This window comes from Sceloporus undulatus, chromosome 6 (assembly GCF_019175285.1).
Source record: "Sceloporus undulatus isolate JIND9_A2432 ecotype Alabama chromosome 6, SceUnd_v1.1, whole genome shotgun sequence".
NCBI lineage: Eukaryota > Metazoa > Chordata > Lepidosauria > Squamata > Phrynosomatidae > Sceloporus > Sceloporus undulatus.
Window position 1 is genome coordinate 52,890,519 of NC_056527.1, and position 26,779 is coordinate 52,917,297.

The following is a 26,779-nucleotide window of genomic DNA, read 5'->3' on the forward strand; positions in this document are numbered from 1 at the left end:
TGTGGCTCAGTGGATAAAATCAAATAAGTTTAAAATTATTAACACTAAATTATGATCTGGCAGAAAACTTGGAAAATTGGTGGGAAATAGATCTAGCAGGCTAAAACAGATTTTAAAGACCTAGGGAAGGGGATGAGGTCTTTGTTTAGCCTTGAAAGATTAAAATAGGCTTTAGGTGAGCTCTTTAGAGAAGTCTTTCAGTTATCAGGGTGCCACTACTAAAATGACCCTTTTGCTGGCATGAGCATCCAAAGAAGAGCCCCTGAGAAAGATCTCAGTGTGAGAGAACAGGTATCCATAATCCTATGGATACCCTTGTCCAAAGCTGTAAAAGTCAAACCTAGCACTTTAAATTGGGCCTAGAAGTAGATTGGATGCTAATGGAGATGGCAAAACATTGACATAAGGTGTTCATAATTCAGTTCCAGTTGGCAAGGTCACTACAGTATTCTGAAATAACTGACATTTGCAGACAATTTTCAAAGTCAGCTCCACATACTAGGATATGAAAGATTGAAGTAAGGCCAGATAGGGTCATGGATGTCCCTTTAATGTCAAATATGGAGCAGTGAACACCCCATACTATAAACCTACCTCTTTAATGAAGTGAGGCTTCCTCCAGGACAGGCTGAGCACTACTCATAAGACCTTCTCTCTTGTCTGGATTGAAGTTCAAGTGAATTCAATTACCTAGCTTTTTCTTGCCTTGTCTCTCTTTTCCAGCAGCTGGGCAGAGCTCTGATTCTACCTTGTGGTCAGTACTATTGATGCTCAGTCTCCCAGGCTTTCTTTTTTTCTTTAAATCATCAAATGAGGAGGAGTTGGGGAGTGTCAGATTTTCTGAAAGTGAACTTGAGGTGTCTATCCTCAGAAATGCTTTGGACTTTTCAAACTGTTGCACACAACATGACAGTTAATGTCTAGATTCTCTGAGCATTCAGCTTAAGAGTACAATGCATACTCTACTGAATCCTTTTTGTTCTCCTTCCCACCTAAGTGACTGTTTCTGAGAAGGGCAACATGGTGACAAACAGCAGGAGGTTCTGAAGGAAACAAAAGAGGCAATAGCCCTGACACTGTCCTTTCCCACATGAGATTTTGGAGGTGGACTGGCTCTCTCCCATCTTTTTCAGAGTTCTCTACTCTCTGTTATCCTATCACTCTTTCCCAAGGTGAATCTTCTTGGTCTAAGAGGAAGGGTGAAAGAAGGATGAGTGTATGGGACTTGTGGGCAAGTTTACAAGCAGAACTGAAATATGTGTGACCTGCTTGAGGTGATCTGTTCCTGTTGCAGTTCTGCTTGCAATAATTTGAGAAGGGATTGCTCACGTAGTCAGCCACCTGTCTACCAAACACTGGCCCCATCCTAGCAAGCAGTTGTTACTTTTAAATGTAAATTGCCCACCTGGGGGCTGACTGTACCTCACTTGTTTAATAGAAACTAGGTATTATTTTTTTTTTAATTTAAAGAAAATCAGCTTTGGGAGGGAGGCACTTGCATAGTATTTATGTCTGATGGGTATTTGTATTGTTAGTCTTTTCTGCAGTTGCATCTTGCCTGACTCCTTAGCCACCCACTAACTTCTCACAATTCACTGGTCCATTCTAGGAGTCATTTAACCAGATTGCAGAAAAATTACTTTCTTGGAGTACAATTTCTCATCTCCCCCTTCCCTAGTCTAGGTTTTGTAGTCCAAAAAGGTAACTTTTTTCAATCTCCGACTTATGCCTGATTCTGAATTCTGTCTGATATTTTCAAAATCTGAAACCATCATAAACACTGGTTGTATCTGTCAGATCTTCAGTAATTGTTCTCATTTTAACCAGTTGATCTTGTTGTAGAACATTTTGCTGTACTGTATTAAACTTCAGTCAATTTTATACTAAGGAAGAATCATAACCATCACCTGTCCTGACTTAATTCATGACCCAGTAATTCATTAAAGCCGTAATATGCTAGAGGCTAGAGTCATGTGTCTGTTCATTTTAGACACATTATGACTTCAGCCCTTATATAAATGTTATAATATATTCACTGTTGTGGTCACACCACAACATCCTATACACCCATACTAATTGTAGTATGGTGCTGTTTTTTTTGTTTCTGCTGTTGTAACTGTTCCTTTTGTTTTAGTCATTAATGTTGAATATATTGGACAGTTCTCAGGTTAAAGATTAATATTTATGAGACCTTGGCGAAACTTCTATTTTTGACATAGATGTCATTTTTTAATCCTTTCCACTACAATCATGGGGATGATTTTAAAGGCTTAGTAATGGTTGGCTCAATTCAGTTTTACTGGGCTTGTAGAAATGAGCATTTAGGAGACACAGCAGCACTCTCAGACCCCTTGAAAATGTTACACAGAACATCATGGGACCTTGCTCAGTAGCATAAGCTGATGTATGGGGGGGGGGGGGGTGGATCACTCAAATTCAGACAGCAACAACTTCCCTGATAGAACGCCACTCACAGAAGGGTGACTCTCAAGTTTTGAAGACACTTCTAAGCAGAAGGGGACTGTCATGGGAAGGCAGGGAACAGAACCCAAATACATGTGCCTAACTCTGCAATTAATCTTATGTTTATAAATTTGTGCCCATTCCTAATGTGTCATAATAAAGCAGTGAGGAACATAGATAAATATTACACGTGGTGACAGGCTGAATGCATTTGTGATCACTAATACAGTGGTGCCTCGGGATACAAAATGATCGGGTTACGAAATTTCCGGGATACGAAAAAGTTGGATTGGCAAAAACTGTTTCGGGTTACGAAATATTTTTCGGGTTACGAAATTCATTTCGGCGCGAAATTCAAATGCTGCAAAGTGCAGCTATAGGCTTTCCAGTGCTAACGGAAAGCCTTTTCGGGTTACGAAATTTTCGGGTTACGAAAGGAATGGCGGAACGAATTAATTTCGTAACCCGAGGCACCACTGTAGGTTTCTTTCTGCCCTGTCAGTCTCAATCTTGACAAGTCTTGTGGGTTTTTAAAAAAATATATTTGTAGCACTTCAGAAACCTTGGAAATCTGACTGTTTGAGATGAAAGAAATGAACATGCACCCCATGATTAACAGCAGTTTGTGTTACTACATCTATGGGTAGGTTTTTACTCCCATTCTCTATGTACAATACAAGAGAGTCTTGATTCCCACTGAATGCAAGCTGTCCTGTTCATTCCTACAGTTAGTTGCAAATTTCTGAGACAGACATAACAATAGCAAGTACATTTCTATACCTTTTATGATTTTCCAATCAGCTTTCACAAGTAGGATCCACTGAGCTCTGTGTTGTAAGGCTGGGTTCATACCTCTATTTGTAGGTAAGCTAGTGCGGGGCTTAAGGCTTCATAGCTGATTTCATGAGAGGTGCTTTTTTCTTCTTCTCAGTTTGTTACATCAGGAATGAATAACCAGTTGCTTTTCTAGGCAGGATTAACTAAAGTGATGGGTGATTGTCATCAAATACAGTTGGAGTTCACTTTAACCCCAATTGCTGAATCCACAAGCTCTTGTTTTATTTGAAATTTAGTAGTTTGTGTTGTGTTTGCAGATTTACCTCCTCTTTCAGAGTGCAGAGGGATTGTGAGCACATGGGATCTTTCAAGAATGACTCCAGAATGTGTATTCTGCAATTTATCTGCCAAAAGGCCATAGAGCCTGAAGAACATTACATGTGACAAAATACTCCTCTTTTCAGTTCTGCCATAGCCCTTAGAGAATCTTCAGTAGGAAGTTTTCAGATTAACACATAGGATTCTGAATGATACATATATATGCAGAAAAGATCAAAAATGGGGTAGGGTGGGTGGTAGATCTAAATGAAGAACTGTAGAACAAAATAAGTTTTTAATGAATGATAGCAAGAAAACTGCCTGATGGTCAAAATTCCTGGCAATCATTTGGTTGTCACAATATATGAAAGTTACATAATATGTATAAAGCAGATTACATAAGGTCTGCCCTGTAATGCAGTCACACAGTCCAATTTTGGAAAGTGATTATAATTAGAGCATTAAAGAGTATTTCACAAAATCACTGCGAAACTAATGCACTCAGTTCCAATGGCACTAGTTAAAATTTAAGTTTTGATCGGCCATCCTTTCATACATTTATTCAAATAATAGGAACAATAGTGACATAAAACTAGTTTGCACTGGTAACTAAAACCAAAAGCCAGGTTGGTTGTTTAATAAATCCTAATCAGAACAAACCTGCATTTTTATTTACTTTTAGAAAGATTGGTGGAATAGGAATGTGAGTATGTCTTCCATTGTCCTCATTGGCTTTGCTAAATAAAGGTTGTGGGAGTTACAGTCCAACAACATCGGACGGGCCATATTTTTCCAACCCATAGTTTAAAATAAGTAGGCAACTTGTAAATGTTTTGATCAATTTACTTGAGTAGGATGATGCAGCATGTAATCTGGAGCCTAGTTTACCTGTAGAAATCTGCATCTCCCTTACAGTAAGTCCTTTGTGGAACTATTATAGAAAGACTTTTTTTTAAAAGGATAATCTTTTTGAACATGTCCAGAACACATCTGACAGGCCACTAGCAGTGCTATCAATTTTAGGGGCAGAAATACTGAATCCATTTCTCCTACTCTTCTGTTTGAAAAACAGCAGGAGTCCATGTGTGGATTTCACTTCCAGCAACTACTGTGCGCATGGAGCCGTGAATGGGGCAGCTAGGGTTTTTTTTTTTAAAGCTAATGTATATTTTCCTATAATGTGCTACTGCTGTGAATACAGGAGTATTTGAAGCAATCAAAGAATCATTCTGAAAACCAGGCAATTTATTTATATTGATTTAATTGAGTTACAACATAGAAAAGAATTCAAATCATTCTATACTGTGCTCCACTTTCATCAACGGCATTTTTAATTTGAACACAATATTTGGCCTCTCAACTTGAGTAAATGCCATTTAATTCACCCTTTTTATGCTCCACGTTTCAGCTGTAACATTCAAAATGCTTGGTTCTCAAGGACTTTATTGGAGTGGGAAGAGAATGTACTGCTTTTTGGAGGGAAGCCTAAGGCAAACAAAAACAAATGGAGAAACCTTCTGTGAAGGAAAATGGAGGGGGGATGATTGAATAAGAGCTGGACTGGTTGAATTCAGGGCATCTCTCTAACTAGTGCTTTGCATTTTCTTTTAAAGATGTTGGGCCGATATCAAGTTCATGTTGTACTTTGGACTGCAGTGTTGGAAGAAAAATCCTTCTTCTAAGAAGAACTTTTCTTTCAAGTTATTCTTACTTTCCTAATTCATAAAAGTGATGCTTTAGAAGTACAGATCTTCTAATTGTACTTCTATTCATACTGTCCTCCATTCATCCAGTTCTAGAACCAGTGGCTGGAATGCTTAACTTTTAACATTTTTGGGTTCAATCCCTGCGTTCCTGCTAAGTTATGGTACCCCTTTTTTTTTTACTGCAAATCTCCTCATATTTAATGCCTTTTATGGTGGGCAGGTACAACATAGGTGTCTCCCATTTGTTGAATTGGACCAGTGGAAGTGAGGAGAATTTTGTTTCCAAAGACGTGGTGGTGGTGGTGGTGGTAGTAGTAGTAGTAACCAAAATCTGCACCTTTTTTCATATTCAGGATGGAAAGAGCCTGAGTTGAAAAAAAAAACCCCAAGAAGAAACTGAGGCCCGTTACAGACGAGCAGCCAGTACGTCCTGGGGACGTACTAGCTTTAGGGTAAGTGCATAGCTTACACATGCATTTACCCCTATTATGGACCGAGTCCGTACAAGATGGCGGCAGCCGTTCCACATGGCAGCCACCATCTTGACGTAGCGGATGCTCTGCGTCCGCACATCGCACCCCAGAATTGATGGTCCAACTGCGCACTTTGGCACTTGCAGCATCTCTTCCGGGTTGCCGGAAGGAGCGCGATTTTCGTGCTCCTTCTTTGCAGCGCGGAGGAGTCGCGCGGTTTGGCTTCTGCGACTTCTCCGCGCTGCAGCCAGCAGCGGCCCGAGACTGCCCCTTTTGGGCGGTCTGTAACGGGCCTGAGATAGGCAGATATTTGCAGGTTGAATCTCCCTTATCTGGAATTCTGAAATCGAAAATATTCCAAAAACGAAAACATATTTCAGGGTGGCGGAGATAATGACACCTTGCTTTCTGATGGTTCAATGTACACAAACTTCATTTGATTGGCAAATTATTAAAAATATTGTATATAAATATCTTCAGGCTATGTTTATAAAGTGTATACGAAACATAAATGAATTTTATGTTTAGACTTTGGTCCCATTCTCCATGATAATTTACCATGTATGTATATACAAATAGAGGTATTCCAAATTACAAAAAAATAAAAATAAAAAAAATTCCAAAATTCCAAACACTTCTGGTCCCAAGTGTTTCCGATAAGGACAACTCAACTTGTATATCCAAAAACCAGCTGTCCATGCCCTTTTCTCTTTTTTCCCCTTTCATTCCCTACTTTTGTATTGCTTTTGGGTAGGAAAGTGGTATGAGACGTTTTCTAGTTTTGCAGCCGAGGTGAGTGAAGCCAAACCTAGTTAACTTTTGCCATGATGGCCAAAACTGTATGAGCACTCTTTAAAGCAGGATAATATAATTTAACCCATAGTTACTGCTTTTAGCTTTAGTGCATACCAAAACCTTGCAATTTTGCTTCTGATGTATTTTTATCTCTGTTAAGACTGGGGTACTTGTAATTGTCAGGAGTGTGAAATATTCAGCTTTGTAGGGGTTTTTTCAAGTGGCCCATGTTCTTTCAGCATTACTCTCCAGGTTAGTGTCAAACAGGCTATGTTGCCTTAGCAACAATCTATAGTCATCTTGAGATGTTGGGAGCGTGTTTAAATGGCAAGATTGCCTTCTGAGGATGCGTTACTATATTTATCCTTTCATAGCCATTCAAAAAAATTATCTTAGCCACCGAAAGCTTTGAGCTCAGGCAGCAGGCTGTGGTGATGTGAGTCTTCAGTCAAATAAATCAAACTCAAAAACACATGTCAGGAAACAGTTGAGAAGATTTTAAAACTAAAATTGTAAATGACTGAGAGATTTGAATGGTACACTGTACTAAATTCCGAATGGAATATTGTGATTTTGTATCGCGTGGTAATTGCAACCAGTTCAGGCAGAGGAAATCACAGGCATATTATATTTGCCAGTGACAGTCCTTCTCTCAAAGTGTTGCATAATGGTTAAGCAAGGCTTCTTGCTGTGTTTCTTTTTTCTTTTCTTTTGTGTGTCTTAAAAGTAGCCCTTTTAAAATAACTCACTTTTATTTTGGTCCCAGGCACTGTCATTAGCCATTCTGTGTCTACTGCACACATGAACGGAACTCACTAACCCTTCCACCCCTCAGTCATCACGCTCCTAATGCAAAAGCAGTGTTTTGGAAAAGGAGGGCCTGATGCATCTACAGCAGTTATCCATTCATGCCAGAACCCTGATGTTTTCCAAGTTTTGCCTTGCATAGAGAACTCCCATGAGTACAACAGACATATTGCTTTTGCGTGAGGAAAGTGACAGAGGAGTTAGAGCAAGTGCACTCATTGAACAGTTGAATGGTATTCCTTGCATGCAAGTCTGGGATTCTGAAGAATACAATGGAGTTATACAGCCATGACACAGATGTAAATACAAGTGTATGTCTGTGTTACAGTTTGGAAAGAATCTTCCCTGGTGGTTTCAAGCTTTTGAACTGTACTGCCCACGCTAATCTTGCAAGTGGCCGATCTGCCATATAGATTAGGAGAGATCAGGACAGGGATTATGTGCCATAATGTGGGTTTTCCAGGTGACGTATTTCAGATTTGGTTGTGCTGTGAAAGGGATTATTGTTGCTTTTGGTTTATATTTAGTCTCGATCTGCATGGTTTTTCCATTGTTGTTTGGTAATGCGACAATTGGCTGCCTGCTATTTGTTTCTTATCTTTTCATCATTTTCCAAGGTTTGTCCTCCTTGGAGGCAGTATATTTGCATTTTTATTTGCTTTCTGTAGAAACATGCTCATGGCCATGAATATTTCCAAGGTGAAGTTAAATTTGGATCCGAGGTTGCTGTGAAGAATGCTGTAGCCCTAGGTGACATATTAAAATCTCGAACCCCCCATGGATCACTTGAGGTTCTTGGACTCCTCTAACTTGTAGGAATGGGTAGGAATCAAGACTCCTAAACACACATGTATAGCAGTCATGTCACCTTACTAAAACCACTTTTGAAAACACAGTGCTTCCTTTTTTAGAGGATTCTTTTAAACAAACAGAAGGAGGAAGGAATTGCTTTTCAGCTAAATGAGGTGGGGAGGGGCAATTCAAACCTCATGTGAATTATTTTCCCCCTCTAAATGACTATGATAAATGTTATAAATACTTTAGCTATTTAAAATAAAGCACATTATTGTAAGGGAGCTCAATGTTGTTAAGCCATTGTAAGTACTACATACTCTCTCAATGCAGGCAATAAGTCCCTTTCTACGTGAGACAGTGTATTAGTTGCTCCTTTTGGTATAATTAAAAGAAAAGAGATAACTGGCATTTATATTCCCCAGATGAAGTGCTAAAGCACATTCTTTAATAAATAAATGGTTTGTTGATTACTTTATGGGGGAAAATATTTACAAGGCTTTTCATCCAGAACCATAGGTGTCTTTCTTCTCCCATGACAATGATACCATTTCAAAGCCCAAATAATAGTACAGTACCTCCCCTTGCTGATCATTTTTATGCTCAACTAATTTTCTTGTCTCTAAACCTCTGCCAATGTGTGAATGCATATAGAGCACACATCCTTATTTACAGTGTCTCTAACACTGAATCTTTTAGTAAATCTTTATAGAGTTATAAGTAGATGGTTTCTGCTTTCCTAAATTAATCAGTAATAGTATTGTATATGCTTCTTCCATAGGTTACACATAATACACTTCATTTTATTGCTCCTATACACAATGTTTTTAAAATGTGTTTTGAGTGATATAATTATTGATCCAAATGATTTGGTATGATTATATCTTCATAATATTTTTCATTGTTTCATTAATATAAATGAAGAACTGTGGAACAGTACAGCCATCTTCTTTGGAGGTTTTTAAACAGAGGCTGGATGGCCATCTGTTGGGAGTGATTTGTGTATTCCTGCATGGCAAGGGGTGGGTTGGATGGTCCTTGTGGTCTCTTCCAACGCTATGGCTCTATATGACCACATTGCCAACAGTTAGTAATTGAATAGCAGTAATATAAAGATGCTTTTCTCTAATTTTTAAAATACTATCATCTGAGCATGGTTGATTCCTCTTCAGGATTTCAGCTACTTACTAACAATATGTTGAAAATAAACCCCACCAACTTTTGTTCTGTACTGTTTACGAAACAGCTGTTAAATTGGGTGGGTAGCTATGCCATGATGCATCATCATGTGTGCTTAATCTGTTTCATACAAATTTGCTGTGAAAGTGCTGGGTCAATATAGATAATGTGCAATCTGTTCTAAATGACCAGTTGTACAATAAGTGGAATACATGGGAGACAGTTATGGATCTCAAGAGTCTTTTCATCAGTGCATGTATTGAATTAATCTCCTCATAAATGCTTATTCAGAGAGTGCCAGAAGACAGTTCTGGGTGGTTGCCATGGCAGACACTATTCTTCACGCTCCTTGGAGAGCTTTTTTATAAAACGAATGGAGTGTATTTCCAACTTTACCACAAAAACAGGCAGTGGTTAGTGTGGATTTTGTCAACAAAAGTTCCTTTCCCAGTCTGATTCTCATTTTTTTCTCTATTTTGTTATGTTTTCATCCAAATGTTTAAGGGGTCTGTCACTGCTTCTCCTTCTGTGTAAATCTGAGCCAATATATTTTTCATCATGAGAGCAACCCCCCAAAAATGAGGCTCTTGCAGCTATGGATATAGCTAACCAAAATTACTAGGCATGCCTTTGAAAAGAACTGATGGAATTTCCTGATAAGCTTATATGTCTGAGCAGAAAAGTTACTTATAAAGATTTTTTTATATATACTTAGATATCTGCAGCTACATGTCTTTACAAAAAGAAATCCAAGATATACTGGGCTTTTTCTAAAGTTAAAAGATATTCAAGTGTGCCAAGTTGAATCATGTTAGGGCACTTCACCATTGGGCCATACTACTGTCCTCTTTTACAAATTATGTGCGTTCTTTGCAAATAGATTTTGTTAATGTGCAATGGCAGAGCTTCTTCCTTTACGATTTCTGGTCGCAAGAGCTTCCAGTAGGGCTTGCCAAAATCCTTTTTGTTCGGGAATGCGTGTGCTGACCTTAAGTGATGAAGTTCTATGAGGAGGAAGCCAGATGCCATCCTACTGCCATCCCACTGTGGACATGAATTTCTTAGCTACATTCAGTTTTCTCCTTTGGACTGTAACTGTTTGAAGCAGGAGTGGGCAAAGTGAAGCCCATGGACTACATATAACTCCCTGGGGCTGTTTTTGAGATTCCCCTGACCATAATTTTTACTATTTAAATCTGAAAATGCTCCCTGTGCATTGTAGGGACCACTGGGGCAGTTTTGGGGACACTGGGCTGTTTTAAGCCTGAGGTGCTTTTTTCATAAGTGGAAGTAATTTCTGTTTCTTTCTGATTTTGCCTGAGCCTCTTGCTTAAAATGGCCTGCGCTGTCAGTGCCTTTTTTCTTGTGGTTGTTGTGTGCTTTCAAGTTCTTTCTGACTTAGGATGAGCAACCCTATCATAGGGCTTTCTTAGGGCCATTAGAACACCGGCACTTTGCGAAGGGTAGCTTGAGAACTGGCCTGTTCCTTTTTAATGGGCACTTTTCCAAGCTCTTTCTCTCAGTACCTTGGCTCCAAGGACACCTATGAGCCACATATTGAAGAAATTGGCTGTTCTAAAAGAGGCATGCTTTGGCTGGAAACATGTGATGCAAGCAGTTCTGTATGGCAGTGGTGATAGGGCAACTCAGTGCAGGCTTTCCATGTTTTGACTGCAGTTTCTAAAATGAAGGCTGGGTACAAATGCATTTCTTTCCCTCTCTCCTCTACACTGTCTTGTGTAAGGCTTAATGTGGTGGAAGAGCTTTGAGTAAACCTTATACAGGGTAGCATTAAGGGTAGCATTGCATATGTTGGCCCTGCTTCATGTTCTAGTATGAAGACCCCCTTAATTGTATGTGTGGTGGCAGAAGGTTTGGCAACTTAGTGTTCACTCTGTTTTCCCAGTTATATATCGACCTTTCACAACAATAGAGAGGACAAGAACCAAAACACTGCTCATTTGTTTGTAGAAGCTAAAATGGAAATACCAGCTTATTGCAGGAAGTACTCAAAACAACTTTAGCTATGCAAATAAGTAGCTGTAAAATTAGTAGTTCAGAAACATTTTTGCTAGCCTATCTGCCCACATATGTCAGTTGAAATTGCTTGTGAATTATGATTAGCCTAAAAGAATTAAACACACATAGAGACGTACACACAAACCTCCCTTTCTCACCTGGAAACAAATGTATAAAACAAGATCCTATTTACAAGACTCAATCTAGGTCTTCCTTTGTTTCTTTCTCTTCTTTCTTTCTGCGTTGACTACTGTAAACAAGGCCCAAATGCATTTACTTGCAATAGGTAGGCTGTACTCTGACATGACCCTTGTAGAGTTGGCAGCATAAAGCAATGACTTTCCCAGCTTTGGCTGTGTAGGTACTTTGGGCAACATCCAATGTTACTAGACTATAACCATTGAAATGAAATCAATGGGGATTATGTAAATGGTGATTAGCAAATTCAAGTAACCACTTACATAATTCCACTGGTTTCATTGAATCTTTGTTGTTGTTGTTGTTGTTGTTTTGTATGTTGAAATCAATTCAGACTTATGGCAACCACTTTCATAGGATGTTTTGATAGCAAGATTTCTTCAGAGGAGGTTTGCCATTGCCTTAGGCTGAGGGTGCCGACTTGTGCAAGATCGACCTTTGAATTTCCATGGCCAAGCAACATTCAAATCCTGGTCTCACAGAGTCCTAGTCCAATATTCAAACCACTATACCACAATGGGTCTAGTTGGGATTAATGTTGGATTTAGTCCTATAAGGTTAAGTTATAAAGAAATATCTTACCATAATGAATATGACAGACAAAACCTGCTAGCTAAGGTTGGTAACTATGATTCCTATATCTCAGGGACTGGTCAGGCTTCAAGGTAGATAGAATTATTTTGGGACAAGAATACTTCCCTGAAAGAAGAGGGTTTTTTTTTAACTGTGTGCTTCTGGCTTCTGTTGCAGTAGGCTGCTTTGGAGCAGTTGCTGTAGACTCCCCAAGAGATCTGCCTGTGTTCAGACCTGAATATAGACCTGCTGTTTTGTGGCTTTCCTGTTCCATTGTTAATTTTCTCAGTTATGTTTCCACTTTCCTTTCCCTGCCTTAAATGGTTGAAGCTGCAGTAGAATTTCCTTTCTTTGTTAGATGCACACATGGGTGGTGCCATTGTTAGCAAAAAGTGTGGTGGGAGCATCTTAGGCATATAGTTGCACCCTCCTCCTTCCCTTCTTTTCTCCCAAAGATCCTGGCTAAATGTCTTCTTTTTTTCCTCATTCTTTTATGTGCAGAATTTGGAAAACTTTATTTCCAACTTAGAAGTGTTGTCTCATTCATTGGACTGTTGTTATTGTGTGCCTTTAAGTTGTTTCTGACTTACGGCAACTCTAAGGTCAATCTATCACAGGGTTTTCTGGGCCTGAGAGTGTGACTCGTCCAAAGTCACCCAGTGGTTTCCCATGGTTGAGAAGGAAATTGAACTCTGATCTCCAGAGCCTTAGTCCAATTCTCAAACCACTACACTACACTGGCTTTGCTTTTTAAAAATTATTTGAATGGCATACTAGAACTACTGTAGCTGATGTTTAATGTATCATGTGATGTCAAGTGATATCACTAGTCTTTAGTTCTGATGTTTTGGCCCTGAAATCTCAAGGCCTGTGATGTTCCTGACCTGACAGGCTTAGCTGAAACAGTGTTTCAACATTGGTCATATGGGTCTAAACGTCTACAGTTTGCTTCACTTTTTCGGCGTTTCATTAAAATAAATGAACTGTGGAACTGAGCATAAATAGGAGCCGTTTACTTTCTATAAAAACCTGAACTGAAATTACAGAATGTCTTTCAGAAATTGTCTTGAGTCCTATAAGTTTTTTTGCTGTGACAGAAAATTCAGATTCCCCATGTCAGAATTTAATGTTTACTGTTCATTTTATATGGTGTGTTTGTATATATATGTGTGTGTGTGTAGATATCTATACATTGGTAGTATATAGTTGAAGCTATACAGTAGGGCATGCGTAAGAATCATACATGGTTGGGCCAGCGGTCTTAGTCACCATAACTGAGAGTCGCAGTCCAACAATAGCTGGAGGATCATGTGGGGTTCCCATCCTGCAATAGCTGAAGACCAAAAGTACATCCAAAGGTCTGGGTAAGTGTCTCCTGCTCTTTATCACACAGAAATCTACAGGATTGTATATACATGATTTTCTGAAACAACTTTATGGGCACATGTCCTCTACAGCAGGGGTGAGCAACACACCTATGATAGATAGGAACAGCTTTGTCAATTTCTTTTTTAAGGAAAACCTTCAGGCATCTAATGGGGATTCAGTGGAGTTTCAGACATTCTGATAATAGTTAAATAATGTGACCAAGCTCTGCAAAAAGATGAACTAATACGTTTTATACAGCATTTTCCCCTAGGACGTAAGACTACAGCTGTGAGACTTGATAGATTTTTGCTGCTGTTTTATTATACTGTGGCCCAGACTAAATGAGAAGCCATTTAGAAACCACATAAATGTTGTTGTTGGTTTTTCTAAAAAGTAAATTGCAACAGATAAGTCCTCCCATTTGGTTTGGGACCTTGGCATCCACAGGGAAGCTCTAATATACCCCCTAGTCCAAAAATCCCCATATGATCTGAATCACATATCCATGGGGTGCCTGCTATTTACAAATGGCGGAGGGGCTGTTCCAATTCATGCCAAATTATTTTTAAAAAATACTACTACCATGGTGGATCAATTGAGCCCTCCCCTCCTGTTTTTAATTGAGGAGAAGCAAGACTCAGTGGTGACCCCCCCCCCCAAGGTGTGGCAACTGTGGCAGGTTCTATGGCCAGTTTTACTTCCCACCCCAATCCTGGGCTGCCAAAGTAGTGATAAGTGAACACAGAAAATCCACTGCCGGTGTCTGAACAATGAATTCTTTAACTAAAACAAGCACACTTCTGATCCTTGTCTAAAACAAGGTGCACAGTCTATGTGTATCTTGCTTCATATGAATGCAAGAGATTTTTATTGCCATGCCTCTGTAATTTGTTAGCAGGGATTTGTGCACATGCACATAATTGATGGGGTGTGTACCACCGACCTCTGTTCTCTGCAAAAGTCGCATTCCAGATTGGGGGCTCTTGCCTCCTATCTCAGTTAATAAAAATTCAAGGCATTGCTGATTGCATAAATGGTATCTCTTTGGCTTTGGACCTAGATGAGGGTTTGTTATAAATTACTATGCTTTAATCTGCTTGAAGCTTAAAGCTGAATCTAGAAAAAGATTATTGCAATAACTAGCAGCTTGCTTCAGCCAGAGCTGGGCACTTGCAGGTCACACTGACTTCTCTGGAAGAGATCTAAACATGTACTTCCCTTTACTTGAAAACCAGTGCAGTAAGAAACACTTTGCTTAGGTTGCATCATGTAAACATGTACAGAGGTTTCTGGCTGAAATATCTTTGCTGTAGATATGAGAAATGGTTTTGCAGAGAGACGCAATATCAAGAAATTCAGCAAAGGGAAGTAAATGGATGGTCCTTCCTGTTTATTTTTGTGTTTATATTGAAGTAATGTCTGCAGGCGTTTCCAAGTCAAGACCTTTTTGTATTATATGCTGTGTTGATATTCAGGTAAAAATGTCCTAAAGTCAAAAAATAAACTAAGCTTTCAGTTTTAAAAAGATTTTATTATCACAGACACATCCTCCTTGAGGCTTTACATGAAAAGGCTCAGCAGACAGACCTTCAGTGCTGGGAACATCCTAAATCACTTGTTTTTCCCTCCACAATAAATCAGTTATTCAGTAACAGCCAAAAGGAGAGACAAAAAAAGTACCCTGGCACCTTACAGCCTAACACAGCTAGTCTTCCGGAATCAATTTTCACCAGTTGTCCCATTCACAGGCTTGCAACCCCACCATTAAATGAGATTTAATTACATCCCCACATATACTGAAGCCTGTGATTTCTATCAACAATTTAGTGTTGTGCAAGGCATTGCTCAGTAAATGCCATTTGCCTTCTAGCTACCAGTGTGTGTGTGTGTGTGTGTGTGTGTGCGCGCGCGACAGAGTCACTTTTGATGTATCATGTTCCCAAGTAGTTGCCACTCCTTGACTTAGCACACCAATTGACTTTTCACTAATACTAGATAATCAGTCCACGTGTGGGAAAAGGGCAGCCATCAGGAAGAGCGTGGCTGAGATGCTGATGAAGCTGCAGTTATATTAGCATAAGAGAGAACATATACAGTACATACAAACTCTGGCACTGGATTCTTCCCTTGCACGAATGCTATAAGTACATATGTTCTAGTCTAACAACACCATCGGGTACAGATCACATAATTATCAGGAGTGCTTGTTAGCCCTCCAGATACTAGGAAGAGGTGAGCAACAAGAGCACATATTTACATGTCTGTGACTCCTACAGGCTGTACAGACCAGCGATAAACGCCGGCCTGGGGGCAGAGTGGGGGTGTGGTGTACACATGATGCACACTGCCATTACGCTGTGTGCCTGACCACACGGCACTCTTCTGGCACTGTGTTCACATGACACAGCGCGGAAAAGCCACAGCGCTGGCAGCTATGGCACCCTTTCCGTGGTGCAAAAAGGAGCCGCTTTTTGCGTCTCCTTTTTGCGTCACAGAAAGGCCAGGTTGGGGCTGCGGTGTGCAGTTGCCGCAGCCCCAATCCGGCTAGGAAAGGGGCGCTGTCCCACCGCTCTTTAGGGGCTGTCTGTACAGCCCCCTAGATCCCATCCATGGCATCTCAAAAGAGTCTCTTGTTGCAGTAAGTGGAGAAGAACCAAGGTGTTAGAATACAGTGGCTGTGAGTCACAGCAAACTGGGATACAGAGACCAGTAATCTTATTTATTTAATTTTATTTAGTTTCTATGTCACCTTTCTCCCAGGAAGGGGCCCAAGATGGCTTACAAGATAAAAACATATCAAAAACATCACAGTAAAATTTCTAAAAGCAATTAAAATAATTAAAAACAATATAAATCAACATAAAAACATACAAAGGTTAAAACATAACACACACCCCAAATAAACCACCCTATTGTAATTTTAAAAAGCTTGTCTAAACAAATTCATTTTACGCTGCCCATTGAGCTCCGCTCGGCCACCTCCCTGGCCCAGTTCAGGAAGGAGTTGAAAACCTTCCTGTTCCAATTAGCATTCCCCAACATAAGTTCCAGCTAGTCCCCCCCCCCCCCCGACAGCAAGGGTAGCTGGCTTATGGGGTTTTTAATATTGGTTTTAAATAGTTGTATTGCATTTGTAATGTTGGTTTTGATAATTTGTTTTGATATGTAATTAATGTACTGTATTTTTTGATCTGTTGTTCACCGCCCTGATCATGGGAAGGGCGGTATACAAATAAAAATATTATTATTATTATTATTATTATTATTATTATTATTATTATTATTACCTGCTGGCAAAAGGCAAGGAGGGAGGGGGTCAAGATAAGGTGGTATCATATGTATACTGTTTTATGCACCCCAATTCTGTAAGTGATGTGAGATTTTGAGAGTCCCAGTGGTTACTCAAGTTCACCTCCATGCTTTGCAAGGAAGGTTATGGCCTTTTATATTGTTTTGGTTATAAATATACAGGTGAGCGTAGGTTCAGGATGGGGAGCATTTGGCCGGGGGCAAAATGTAGCCCTTCTTTCACTCTCCAGATTGCTGTGCTTCCTTCCCTTTAATGATATCAGCTTGCGTGTAGTTTTTTCTTTTCATTCTAAAATCTCTTAAGGCTTGGTTATTGGCAGAAAGAGCTTTAAACTAAAATATGCTGATATTTTTAGATGCTAGGTAAAGGTTCTCAGCTTAAACCTACTCTGACATTGCATGAAGTAAACATCTGTTTCTAACTATGATAGTCACCACTACATCCTCCATGTTAAATGCACTGGCCGACCTATTTGTTTCCAAGCATTCAATTACACAAATGTATCTGTTTATTTAGAAATAGGACCCGCCACAAACTATTCCTCTGTCATGTGCTGCTGTTTTATATGCCAGCCATGCTCTCTTTCAGGATACTACTTATAAATGCTTAACCCATGATGTGAGTGACTAGCAGTACTGTTCTTTTCAGGTTGTGAACCACTCTGAATCCCAGTTCTGGGAAAAGAGTGGGATACAAATGATGATGATGATGATGATGAAGATGGAAGACATTTGTTCCCTTTTACTAGTCCCAAAAGTCTGCCTTAGCAGCTGAATGTTGAATTTACAAACTCATTAATGGTATGCATTCAGTTTTGCAATAAGAGGTCAAAAGAAATTAGAAACGTTGAAACTAGAATTAGAAATAATAGAATGGAGTGGGCATTGACTTTTAATACCAAAAATGCTTAGATCTTAATATTCCTGTTGTAGATCCAGCACTAAAGCAGTGCATATCCAAATTGTTTTTGGGAAAACTGGACTTGGAAAACTGGATAAAAATTGTGGGAGTGTAAGCCCATATTAGTCAGCGGTTGGTGAGAGATGTGCACTGCCATTAGCTAATATGGCACAGGGCGATCCACAAGAGCTCCAGTCCGTGGATGGCTAGCCCAATAGGATGAGCTCACTGTAATTTGTATTGCATGCATCAATATACCACCTTTCTGCCAATATACCCGATGTGCTTTACAGTACTAAAAGCAAGCACATAAATGTTACAAAGAGAAATATACAGATAGCATCACTGATACAGTGTTCTGGAACATTCTGATGGGCTCTCCATGCAGGCACGAAAGTGTAGTTGTGTGAGGCACAGAGGCCTTGAAGAAGGACTGCTATATCTGCCCTCTCCATTATCCATAATCGTGTTCCAGTCCAGCCTAATAAATGGCCAAAGGCCAAAATAATGATAATAATGATTAACTTTCCTAGGAAGCTGCCTTCTCCTGAACTAGACCACGTGGCTCATGTAACTCATTGTTGCCTATACCAGGGGAGTGCCAGAGCTGTCCTACTCAGATGTGTCTGGAAGCCCACTTCTGGTTTTGTAAACTCCTTTTGGAGGGGCAAAAGAAGATGAGGGAGAGGGTTGCCCTGTTTGAAGATGAAATTGTATTTCCTGGAGGCTTCCACAAGCATAAATCTCCTTTTGTAATAAATGAACATTTGGAGGTGTGAATAAGACTTGAAGCTGCAAAATCAATCAGGGGCTGCTTCACTGGTGCTCTAAACTACTGGTTTATTCTCAGGGCTTTTCACAGTTGTATGCAGGAATTCCCCCAGCTCCACCTGAACATGCCAAGTATTGAACTCTGGGATTTTGGGGGGAGGCAGATTTTGTGCTCTGTCCTTTCCCCACAGGTCAATGCAGAGGAAAAACCATTAAAGCAAAAAGGGGCTTGAGAGGTCATAATCTCAGCCTTGTATTTTTTTTTATTTTTTTTTAGCACAGATTGCTGCCACCATATTATACAAGGGTATATAGCATGCTTGGTTTCTAAGATTTGCGCTGTATATAGGCAGCATAGCAAATGAGAACACCACTTTTATTTTTCTACATTTGCCATAAATCACAGCACAATAAGGTTGAGAGCTGGAGAAAATTGCTCCAGGATAAGTGAATTACTCAAGTTTGATGGGTCATGAATTCAGTATTACTACTGTATTCTGCTTTTGCCGATGTTTTACAATTAATTAATTTAGTAGTAGCTGTTTTAAAAAAAAGACATTTAAGTAAATGGGGCAGGAAAGCTGCCTGAAGGAGAATTTTAGTGCCATCATTTAGCTCTTGAAGATTATTTGTCCCTGCCACTGCTGCTACGGTCAGACAAAATAGTATGGAAACCAGATTTAACTGGCCAAAGATGAACTGGAAGTATAGCTTTATAGCATTTTTAAAATGTTTCCGAAGTGTGTTTTGCATTCATATTTTACATTGGAAACTTGAAACTGCCCAGTACTAAGATCTCAAAGTGAGCAGGCACACCACTCATTTGGTTATGTTCCTTATTAGGGCAAGACATTATATTCCCATTTTAATAACATTTCTGAATTTGCATTTGTACACATAAATTAGCTTGTGCATATTTTACACAAAACTGCTGTTGTACTTTGCCCTTTTCTTTCTATGCATATTACTGTTAAATATCTTCATATTGTGATGTCTCCTCCTTTGAAGGTTTTTGGATGGAGGTTGGATGGCCATCTGTCAGGGGATGTTTTGGTTGTGTTTCTCTGCATGGCAGGGAGTTGGACAGGAACTCTTCCAATGATTCTAAGCTTCAAACATGGAGTTTTATATTTAAAAATCAGCTTCAGACAAGCTCAGCTCTAGCATAGAAACTCTAGGGGACATGGCCTAGTATACCAATAGTTGAATAAGAAATGGCAAGAACATGAATCCCTTCAGCATCAACCCCACAAAAACAAAAGGGATCATTACCAAGAGAGGCTACCTTCCCATCGTCCTCATAGAGAGCCCTCTGGCCTGGACCCAGGAGATCCCACTCCTTTGGGGTAAGTTACATGGCCATCTTCTCAAAGTAGACTGGAGATAACGCAACACTTCTGGAATGACCAATAATCCCTCTTCACGTATCTCCCAATACAAGCCCTTAGAGCTCCACAGTCTTCAGAAGAGGCCCTTCTCGCTGCCTCGCCACATCCACAGGCTCATAGAGTGGGAACAAGGAGACAGGGTCTTCTCAGTGGATGCTTCCAGACTTTGCAATTTCTTCATTTGGGAGACTAGGATGGCTCCATGTTGCTGTCCTTCAGTTTGCAAGTAAAAATATTCCTTCACGGTTTTAGAAATTTGCTGTGATGGGCTTTCAGTGGTGTGCTGTGTTGTTCTGTTCCTTTGTATGTAATCTTTTAATGAATTTTAATGTTTAATAACTTTACAGATTGTTGAATTATTTTTAAAATAATTTTTATAGGTGCTTTACAGACCGCCCAAAATGGGCAGTCTCCCACTGCCCTCATTTATTGCGCGAGGAGCCGCAGCGGCCGAACCGTGCAGCTCCCTCGCACAACAAAAAGAAGCTGCAAAATGCAGCTTCTTTTTGCGGCGCCATTATGACACCGCAAAGCGCCATTGGCGCACTTGCAGCATCATAATGGTACTGAGACATGCGGACGCTAAGCGTCTACTGCGTCAGAATGGCGGCGCCCATGTAGAATGGGTGCCACCATTTTGTACATGCTCGGCACGTACTAGGGTTAGGGGCGTCCAGAAAGGACGCCCCTTCCTAACCCTAGTACATGCCAAGCACGTACTTTTTGGCGGTGTGTAACCCGCCATAGTTATACTTTTTTATTTACGTTTTTGTATTATTTTAATCTCCATTTTTTAATAAGCTGTAATTCTCTTTGAATTCCATTATTGGAAAAAAGGTGGGATATAAATGAATTTTACAAATACATGTGACCTATAAAATAATAAATAATAAATAGATATTAAAAAATACAGTAACATTAGAACAATGGGAAGACTCTTGGAGAAAGACACAAAGATTTACTAAATCTCAGGACCTTAAAGAAAATTACATCAAGATATTCAACAGATGGTATCTCACTCCAGAAAAATAAAACAAAATGTATAAAGAAGTTGACCCAGCATGTTGGAATTGCAAAGCAACACATGGATCTTTTTCACTTATGGTGCAGCTGTTCCATTATTAAAAATACTGGAAATCAATACACCTAAAATGTCACAAATTATAGGGAAATGTACCCCTATGAGACCCAAATTATTTCTGCTTATCATGACATCAGTACTAGACAAAGCAACTCAAAAAGAGCATTGGAAATTATTTCTATATATGGTGTCATCTGCACACATTCTCTTGGCTAAATATTGGAAAGGGATAACAGTACCATCAAGTGAAGACTTAAAACTATTGGACATGATTGAATCAGATAAACGTACAGGTAGATTAAATAAGTCAATAACAGAAGTAGAAAAAGCTTGGATACCAGTGATAAAATATTGAGAAAAGATTGGTATGGTTTGGTTATATAGTGTCCTGCAATGAATGAGGAATGAACACCTACAAAAGACTGAAACTCGATATAAACATATGGTTTGGTGGTGGTGTTTTTTTAGTTTAAAAAATCCTTCTCTTTGATTGTTATACAGGTACACTTTTGTTTTGAAATTTTAGTAACTCTGTAAGAGTAACTTTGAGTGACTTTATAGTAACTTTGTAAGAAGCAGATCCACAAAAAAACTCCTCGAAATTGTAAAGATTGCTGTGAATAGTGTGATGTAAATAATACATAAGGTAAAAGAAAACAACAAAGTTAAGAGTTAAAAGGAAGAAATTGGTTTTTAACCATTATGAATGTAGAAGGTTTTCATTCTCACAAACATAACTAATTACTAGACATGGTTAGTGTGTAAATAATACTATTAGCTATGATTTATTTGTATATTATAAAGGCTATAAATAAAATATTTTAAAAATAAAAATACATGTGACCTTATGTACTTTGAAGAAGACATATAAGTTACCACACAAATGGGCAGCCTGAACAAACCTATCTTGTAAAGTTCGCCCCAACAGTGTTTTCGTTTTTTTCTTTCACCAGCTCCAAGACAAACTGAATTATTGATCAGAATTAAAACTGGAAACATGGGCCTCATTCACACTGCATTTTGAACTGGTTTGGAAACCAGTTTAAAAGGGGATGGTTCACAGTTGTGCCAGTTTTTTCCAACTTGATTTTTTTTTGGGGGGGGGTGCAAATCCTCTTTAACCCAGTTCTTTTGAAACTCGGGCATTTGCCGCATCTTTTCAAAAGAACTGGGTTACTTTAGGGAGCCGCCAATGGGAACGCACTGCCAATCTCATTTAGGTTACTCAGGAAGGAGGGGCAATGGGCATAGGGGAGGAACATACTCATATCACAGGTCTTGGCAAACAGCCACTGTTTTTCCCCTCTTGGTGCTCACAGTTCCGTGGGCGAAAATACTGGCTCTTTAAATCCTATGAATTCAAATTTTTCATACTGTTAAGTGGTCCCTTTAAAATTACTGCATAGTTGTTGTTTTTTCCTGCTTCTGCTGGTGAATTAGTTCTCTTTTCCCTGTTGGCCAGAGGTTAGGAAAGTCGGAGAGGGGATTCCTGGGGGGGGGGGTGCATCATTGCATTTGCTGGGGAGCAATTTGTGGTTGTCATAGACGATTCTTCCCTGGCATGCATGGATTTCGTGTGACAATGCTTTAAAGAAAATTGTGTAATTGCTGTTCATTCCTGAACAAGATCTGTGATATGTCACAGTAACAAAGATGAGCGTCACTTGGTTGAGTTTTTAAAAAATGCTGGCTCCGATCGCCATTCTGAATTGGTTCCAAATTAAATATAAACATGAAGTCGGTTAAATTGACATGGAGAGCTTTGATCGTGGCAAGCATAGTCTGAATATCTATTCGGTGTTGAATTGATAGAGCGATTCAAACCAATCCAGTGCAAAAACATGTGTGAATGAGGCCTTGAATTTTTCATTCTAGCATCAGGTGTGCAATATTTGCTTAATTTCCATTTTTATGCCTTATTTCATTTCAGCAAATGAAGTTGGCAGTAGAGTCCATAAAAGAAGAAACTTCCTAGGACGACTAAACCAAGCAACTTCAGAAGAAGAAAGAAATATATAAGTATTAACAGCAAGAAATGCCAATGTTTTCCCTTGATTCCAATACTCCATGCTGCAGCATTTTCATATCCTTATTCACCACTAAAAGCCTCACTGAAAGAAAAAACCCACCCACCGTGCATACCTTACAAAATATAGAGCCCAGTTGAAGCCTGTGCCATATCTGGTTATAATTGAATGCTTCCAACATAATACAAATGTCCTTTAAGGATACCAATATTAATCATAATTCCTTAATCTTAAAGTGCAACTTTTAAGAGAATTCTGGAGGCAATACAGCTTTGTATTCCCCATGGCATTCAATTTTTTAAATCTTTTTTTAATACCAGAATATTTAGCCAACTCTTATTAGAAATTTCTCTGCATTTAAGAAATTTATATAAAATGTGATGTATACATTTCTCCCATAGGACCAATCTAGTACAAGATGGGGCTGGGGGGGGGGTTATAACAAAGATATTTGTATTATATTAGATTGTTTGTTACAATACTTTAAAACTTGTGCACTCCATTTAGAATCTGGAAAAGGAAGCATTTGGCATGAAATGAAGCTTACCCATCTTGATCCAGTCCCTATGAAATGTACCAATTAAGCTGTACTTGTATGGTATTTCTGCTGAACATTAAGTTCCACGTTGCTGCATTGCTAAACAGAGGCCGTGTTAAATAAGAGTTTTATCTATCTAGCAAGAAAATCATTAAAACGTTTAATCATTGTGAAGGAAGTTTTTGTTTGTCTGTTTTACTCCTCCTGTGTGTACCAAAATGTCTTGCTGTTGGCATGTAATGATGGCCAGAATCCTGTTTTTGACATATATGCTTTTAAGTTTGTTGCACAATCCAGCACCTCCTTGCCCAGGATTACTCTGTATGTAAGTCATTTTCATGGCACCAGTGCGCACCCAATGGCCATTTCGTGCCTGAGGAAGTCAAGAATACCTGGACACCCCACTGCCAGTAGAAAAGAACAACCCTTGTTCCTTCTTGAGTACACTAGTATTACTGACTAACTTTCAATAGGGCAATGGCTGCTTTTCTCTTGCCTGTAAAACTGATCCTTGCTTTCATCAAGCTTTTGTGAGGCACCCAAAGATACTGAGAAGTTACAAAGGGGGCAGGGGAGAGAGAGAGAGGTCCTGCAAAAGTATGCTTGCAAAGCATTACACTCTATGAGCTTTGTGCAAGATTGTGGCTGATGTGTCAAAACGCTTTGTCTTATAGGAGTAAATATTTGAACTTAAATCTTTCTAAATGTATTGCATAAGGTAAGCAGGGTTTTCCCCCTCTGGTACTATGGTGCTACCCATTGTTTAAAGCCAAACTTCCTCTCTGTGAAACCTTTTGAAGTTAGGCAGAACTTTTTCAGTAGCAATAATTGAACTTCCTTTGGTACATGCTAGCTAGAAGAAACAATATTATTAACAGGGATAGCATAGGAATGCTGTGGATGTAGCATATATCATGATTTTAGAAAGACCTTTGGTAAGGTCCCTTATATTCTTTTAAAAAAGCAAGTAAAATGTGGACTGCATTCGCGCTTAAAATTTTTAATTAAATTTTTTTTAAAAAAAATGTGGGCTAGATAATGCTGCTAGTAAGTGAATTTGTGATTGATTGACGGACAGAACCCAAAGGGTGCTCAGCAATGGCACGTCTTCATCCTAGAAAGAATTGACCAGTGGGATGCCACAGGATTCTCTCCTGGGCCCAGTGCTATCGAACATCTTTATCAAGGACTTGTATGATGGATTAGAGGGCACAATTATCAAATGTGCAGAGGACACCTGTGATGGAAGGAAGGAAACAGTGGGATGCCTTTCGCCCTTGCCCAGGATGTGGCTTGCAGAAAGAGCCAGGCACCAGGGACTGAGAGAGGCTTTATAACTCTCAACACGAAGTCTGGAAGAGTTGAGAGCGGAAAGAAGAATGTCAGGGAAAGGAGGGGATGGAGTAAACACAGAAGAGGGAAACTTTAAAAGGAAGGCTAGATTACAGAGAGTGGGTGAGGTGGAACCAAAGCCAGGAGAAGAGGTGAGATTCCAATTAAGGGAAGAGGGGAAAACAAGAGGTAAGGACGCTGGAGGGGGAAAGGTGGATGGGGTGAGTGAAGCCAGACCAGAAGGAAGGAAGGGTGAAAGGGAGAATATGAAGGTCTGATCAAGGGAAAAAATTAAAGACATCATATCCCAGAAGACAGGATCAGAATTCAAAAATGACCTTCGCAGATTAGAGAGCCGGATCAAAACTAACAAAATGAATTTAAACAGGAAAAATTGTACGGTACTACAATTTAAGCAGTAAAAATGAAATGTGCAGATAAAGAATGGGTGACACTTGGCTTGACAACATTACATCTGGAAAGGGAGTCTTAGTATACCACAAGCTGAACATGGGTCAACAGTGATGCAGCATCCATGCAATTCTATACCTTATCTATAAGAGTATAGTGTCTAGATTGAGAGAAATAATAGTGCCAGTGTATGGTGGCTCAGGCAGTTAAGATACTGAGTGTTGATTGCAAGATCAGCAGGTTGGCAGTTCAAGGCCCAAGTGTTGCCTGATGGAGTGAGCTGCCATCACTAGTCCCAGCTTCTACCAACCTAGCAGATCAAATGCATGCAAATACAAGCAGATAAATAGGTACTACTTTGTTGGGAAGGTAACAGCATTCTGTGCAGTCATACTGGCCACATGATCACAGAGCAGCCTTTGACAATGCTGGCTCTTCGGTTTTATAACAGATGAGCCTCGCCCCTTACAATCAGAAACAATTTGACAACCTTGTCAAAGGGGAATATGTTTACCTATTCTGCTTTGGTCATACCCACTTAGAATATTGTGTCCAGTTCTGGTCACCACAATTTAAGAATGATATTGAGAAGCTGGAGCATGCCAGAGGAGGAGGATCAAAATGGTGGAAGGCCTGGAAACCATGAGGAGTGGCTTAGGGAGCTCGGTATGTTTACTTGGAGAAGAGAAGGTTAAGAGGAAACATGATTGCCATATTTAAATACACTTGTCCCTCCATATTTGCTAGGGTTAGGGTCACAAGACCCCCATGAATATGGGAAAACCGCAAATAACAAAACAGTTAATAATAATAATAATAATAATAATAATAATGTTTTTACCTGCAAAGACGCCTCTCTAGGAACCTCAAGGTCATCCAGTGCCACTCTGTGGCCAACGTCCAGCAGATACTGACCATAGAACTGCACTGGAGGAACTACAAATGCCTAGTGGAGTATTCTCTCTAGGAATCTCTAGGTCTTTCAGTGCAACTTTTAGATTAAGTTGACCATAGAGTTGCACTGGAGAACCTAGATATTCCTAGAGAGAACATATTAATCAAATCCGTCAATAATCAAATCCGCAAATATCAAATCCGCAAATATGAAGGGATGAATGTATTTGAAAAGATTTCATACTGAAGATGTAGCAAGCTTGTTTTCTACTGCTCCAGAACCTAGAACATCAGAGATTCCACTTAAAATTTAAGACCTTCTGGATCATAAGGGCTGTTCAACAGTGGAATAGGCTGCCTCAGAGTGTGGTGGAGCCTTCTTTCAAGGTTTTTTCAACATAGGTTGGATGACTGTCAGGAGTGCTTTGTGTATTCCTGCATGGCAGGGGGTTGGACTGGATGGCCCTTGTGGTCTTTTCCAACTCTGATTCTAAACACCAGAGCAGTGTGTGTGCTTGTGTCAATCAGTCTTGGCCCAAACAATCCAGTTCTTTTACTGTTACCTGCCTCGATCCACAGAACAGGAGAGGCAGGATATAAATAAATAAATCATCATCATCATCATCATCATCCCCAGCTCTCACTGTGCTTGACTGGCC

General features: G+C 39.6%; 1 protein-coding gene across 2 annotated transcripts in view; it reads left to right on the forward strand.

Annotated features, from left to right (window-relative positions):
* ANO10 (anoctamin 10) overlaps positions 1-23,657 on the forward strand; it is a 79,558-nt gene extending 55,901 nt beyond the window's left edge. For both annotated transcript variants that reach the window (XM_042476776.1, XM_042476777.1), the window contains exon 13: positions 22,849-23,657. In XM_042476776.1, the coding sequence (XP_042332710.1) occupies positions 22,849-22,893 (45 nt within the window). In that variant the 3' untranslated portion in view covers positions 22,894-23,657. The remainder of the gene's footprint in view (positions 1-22,848) is intronic.
* Positions 23,658-26,779: the final 3,122 nt, after the last annotated feature.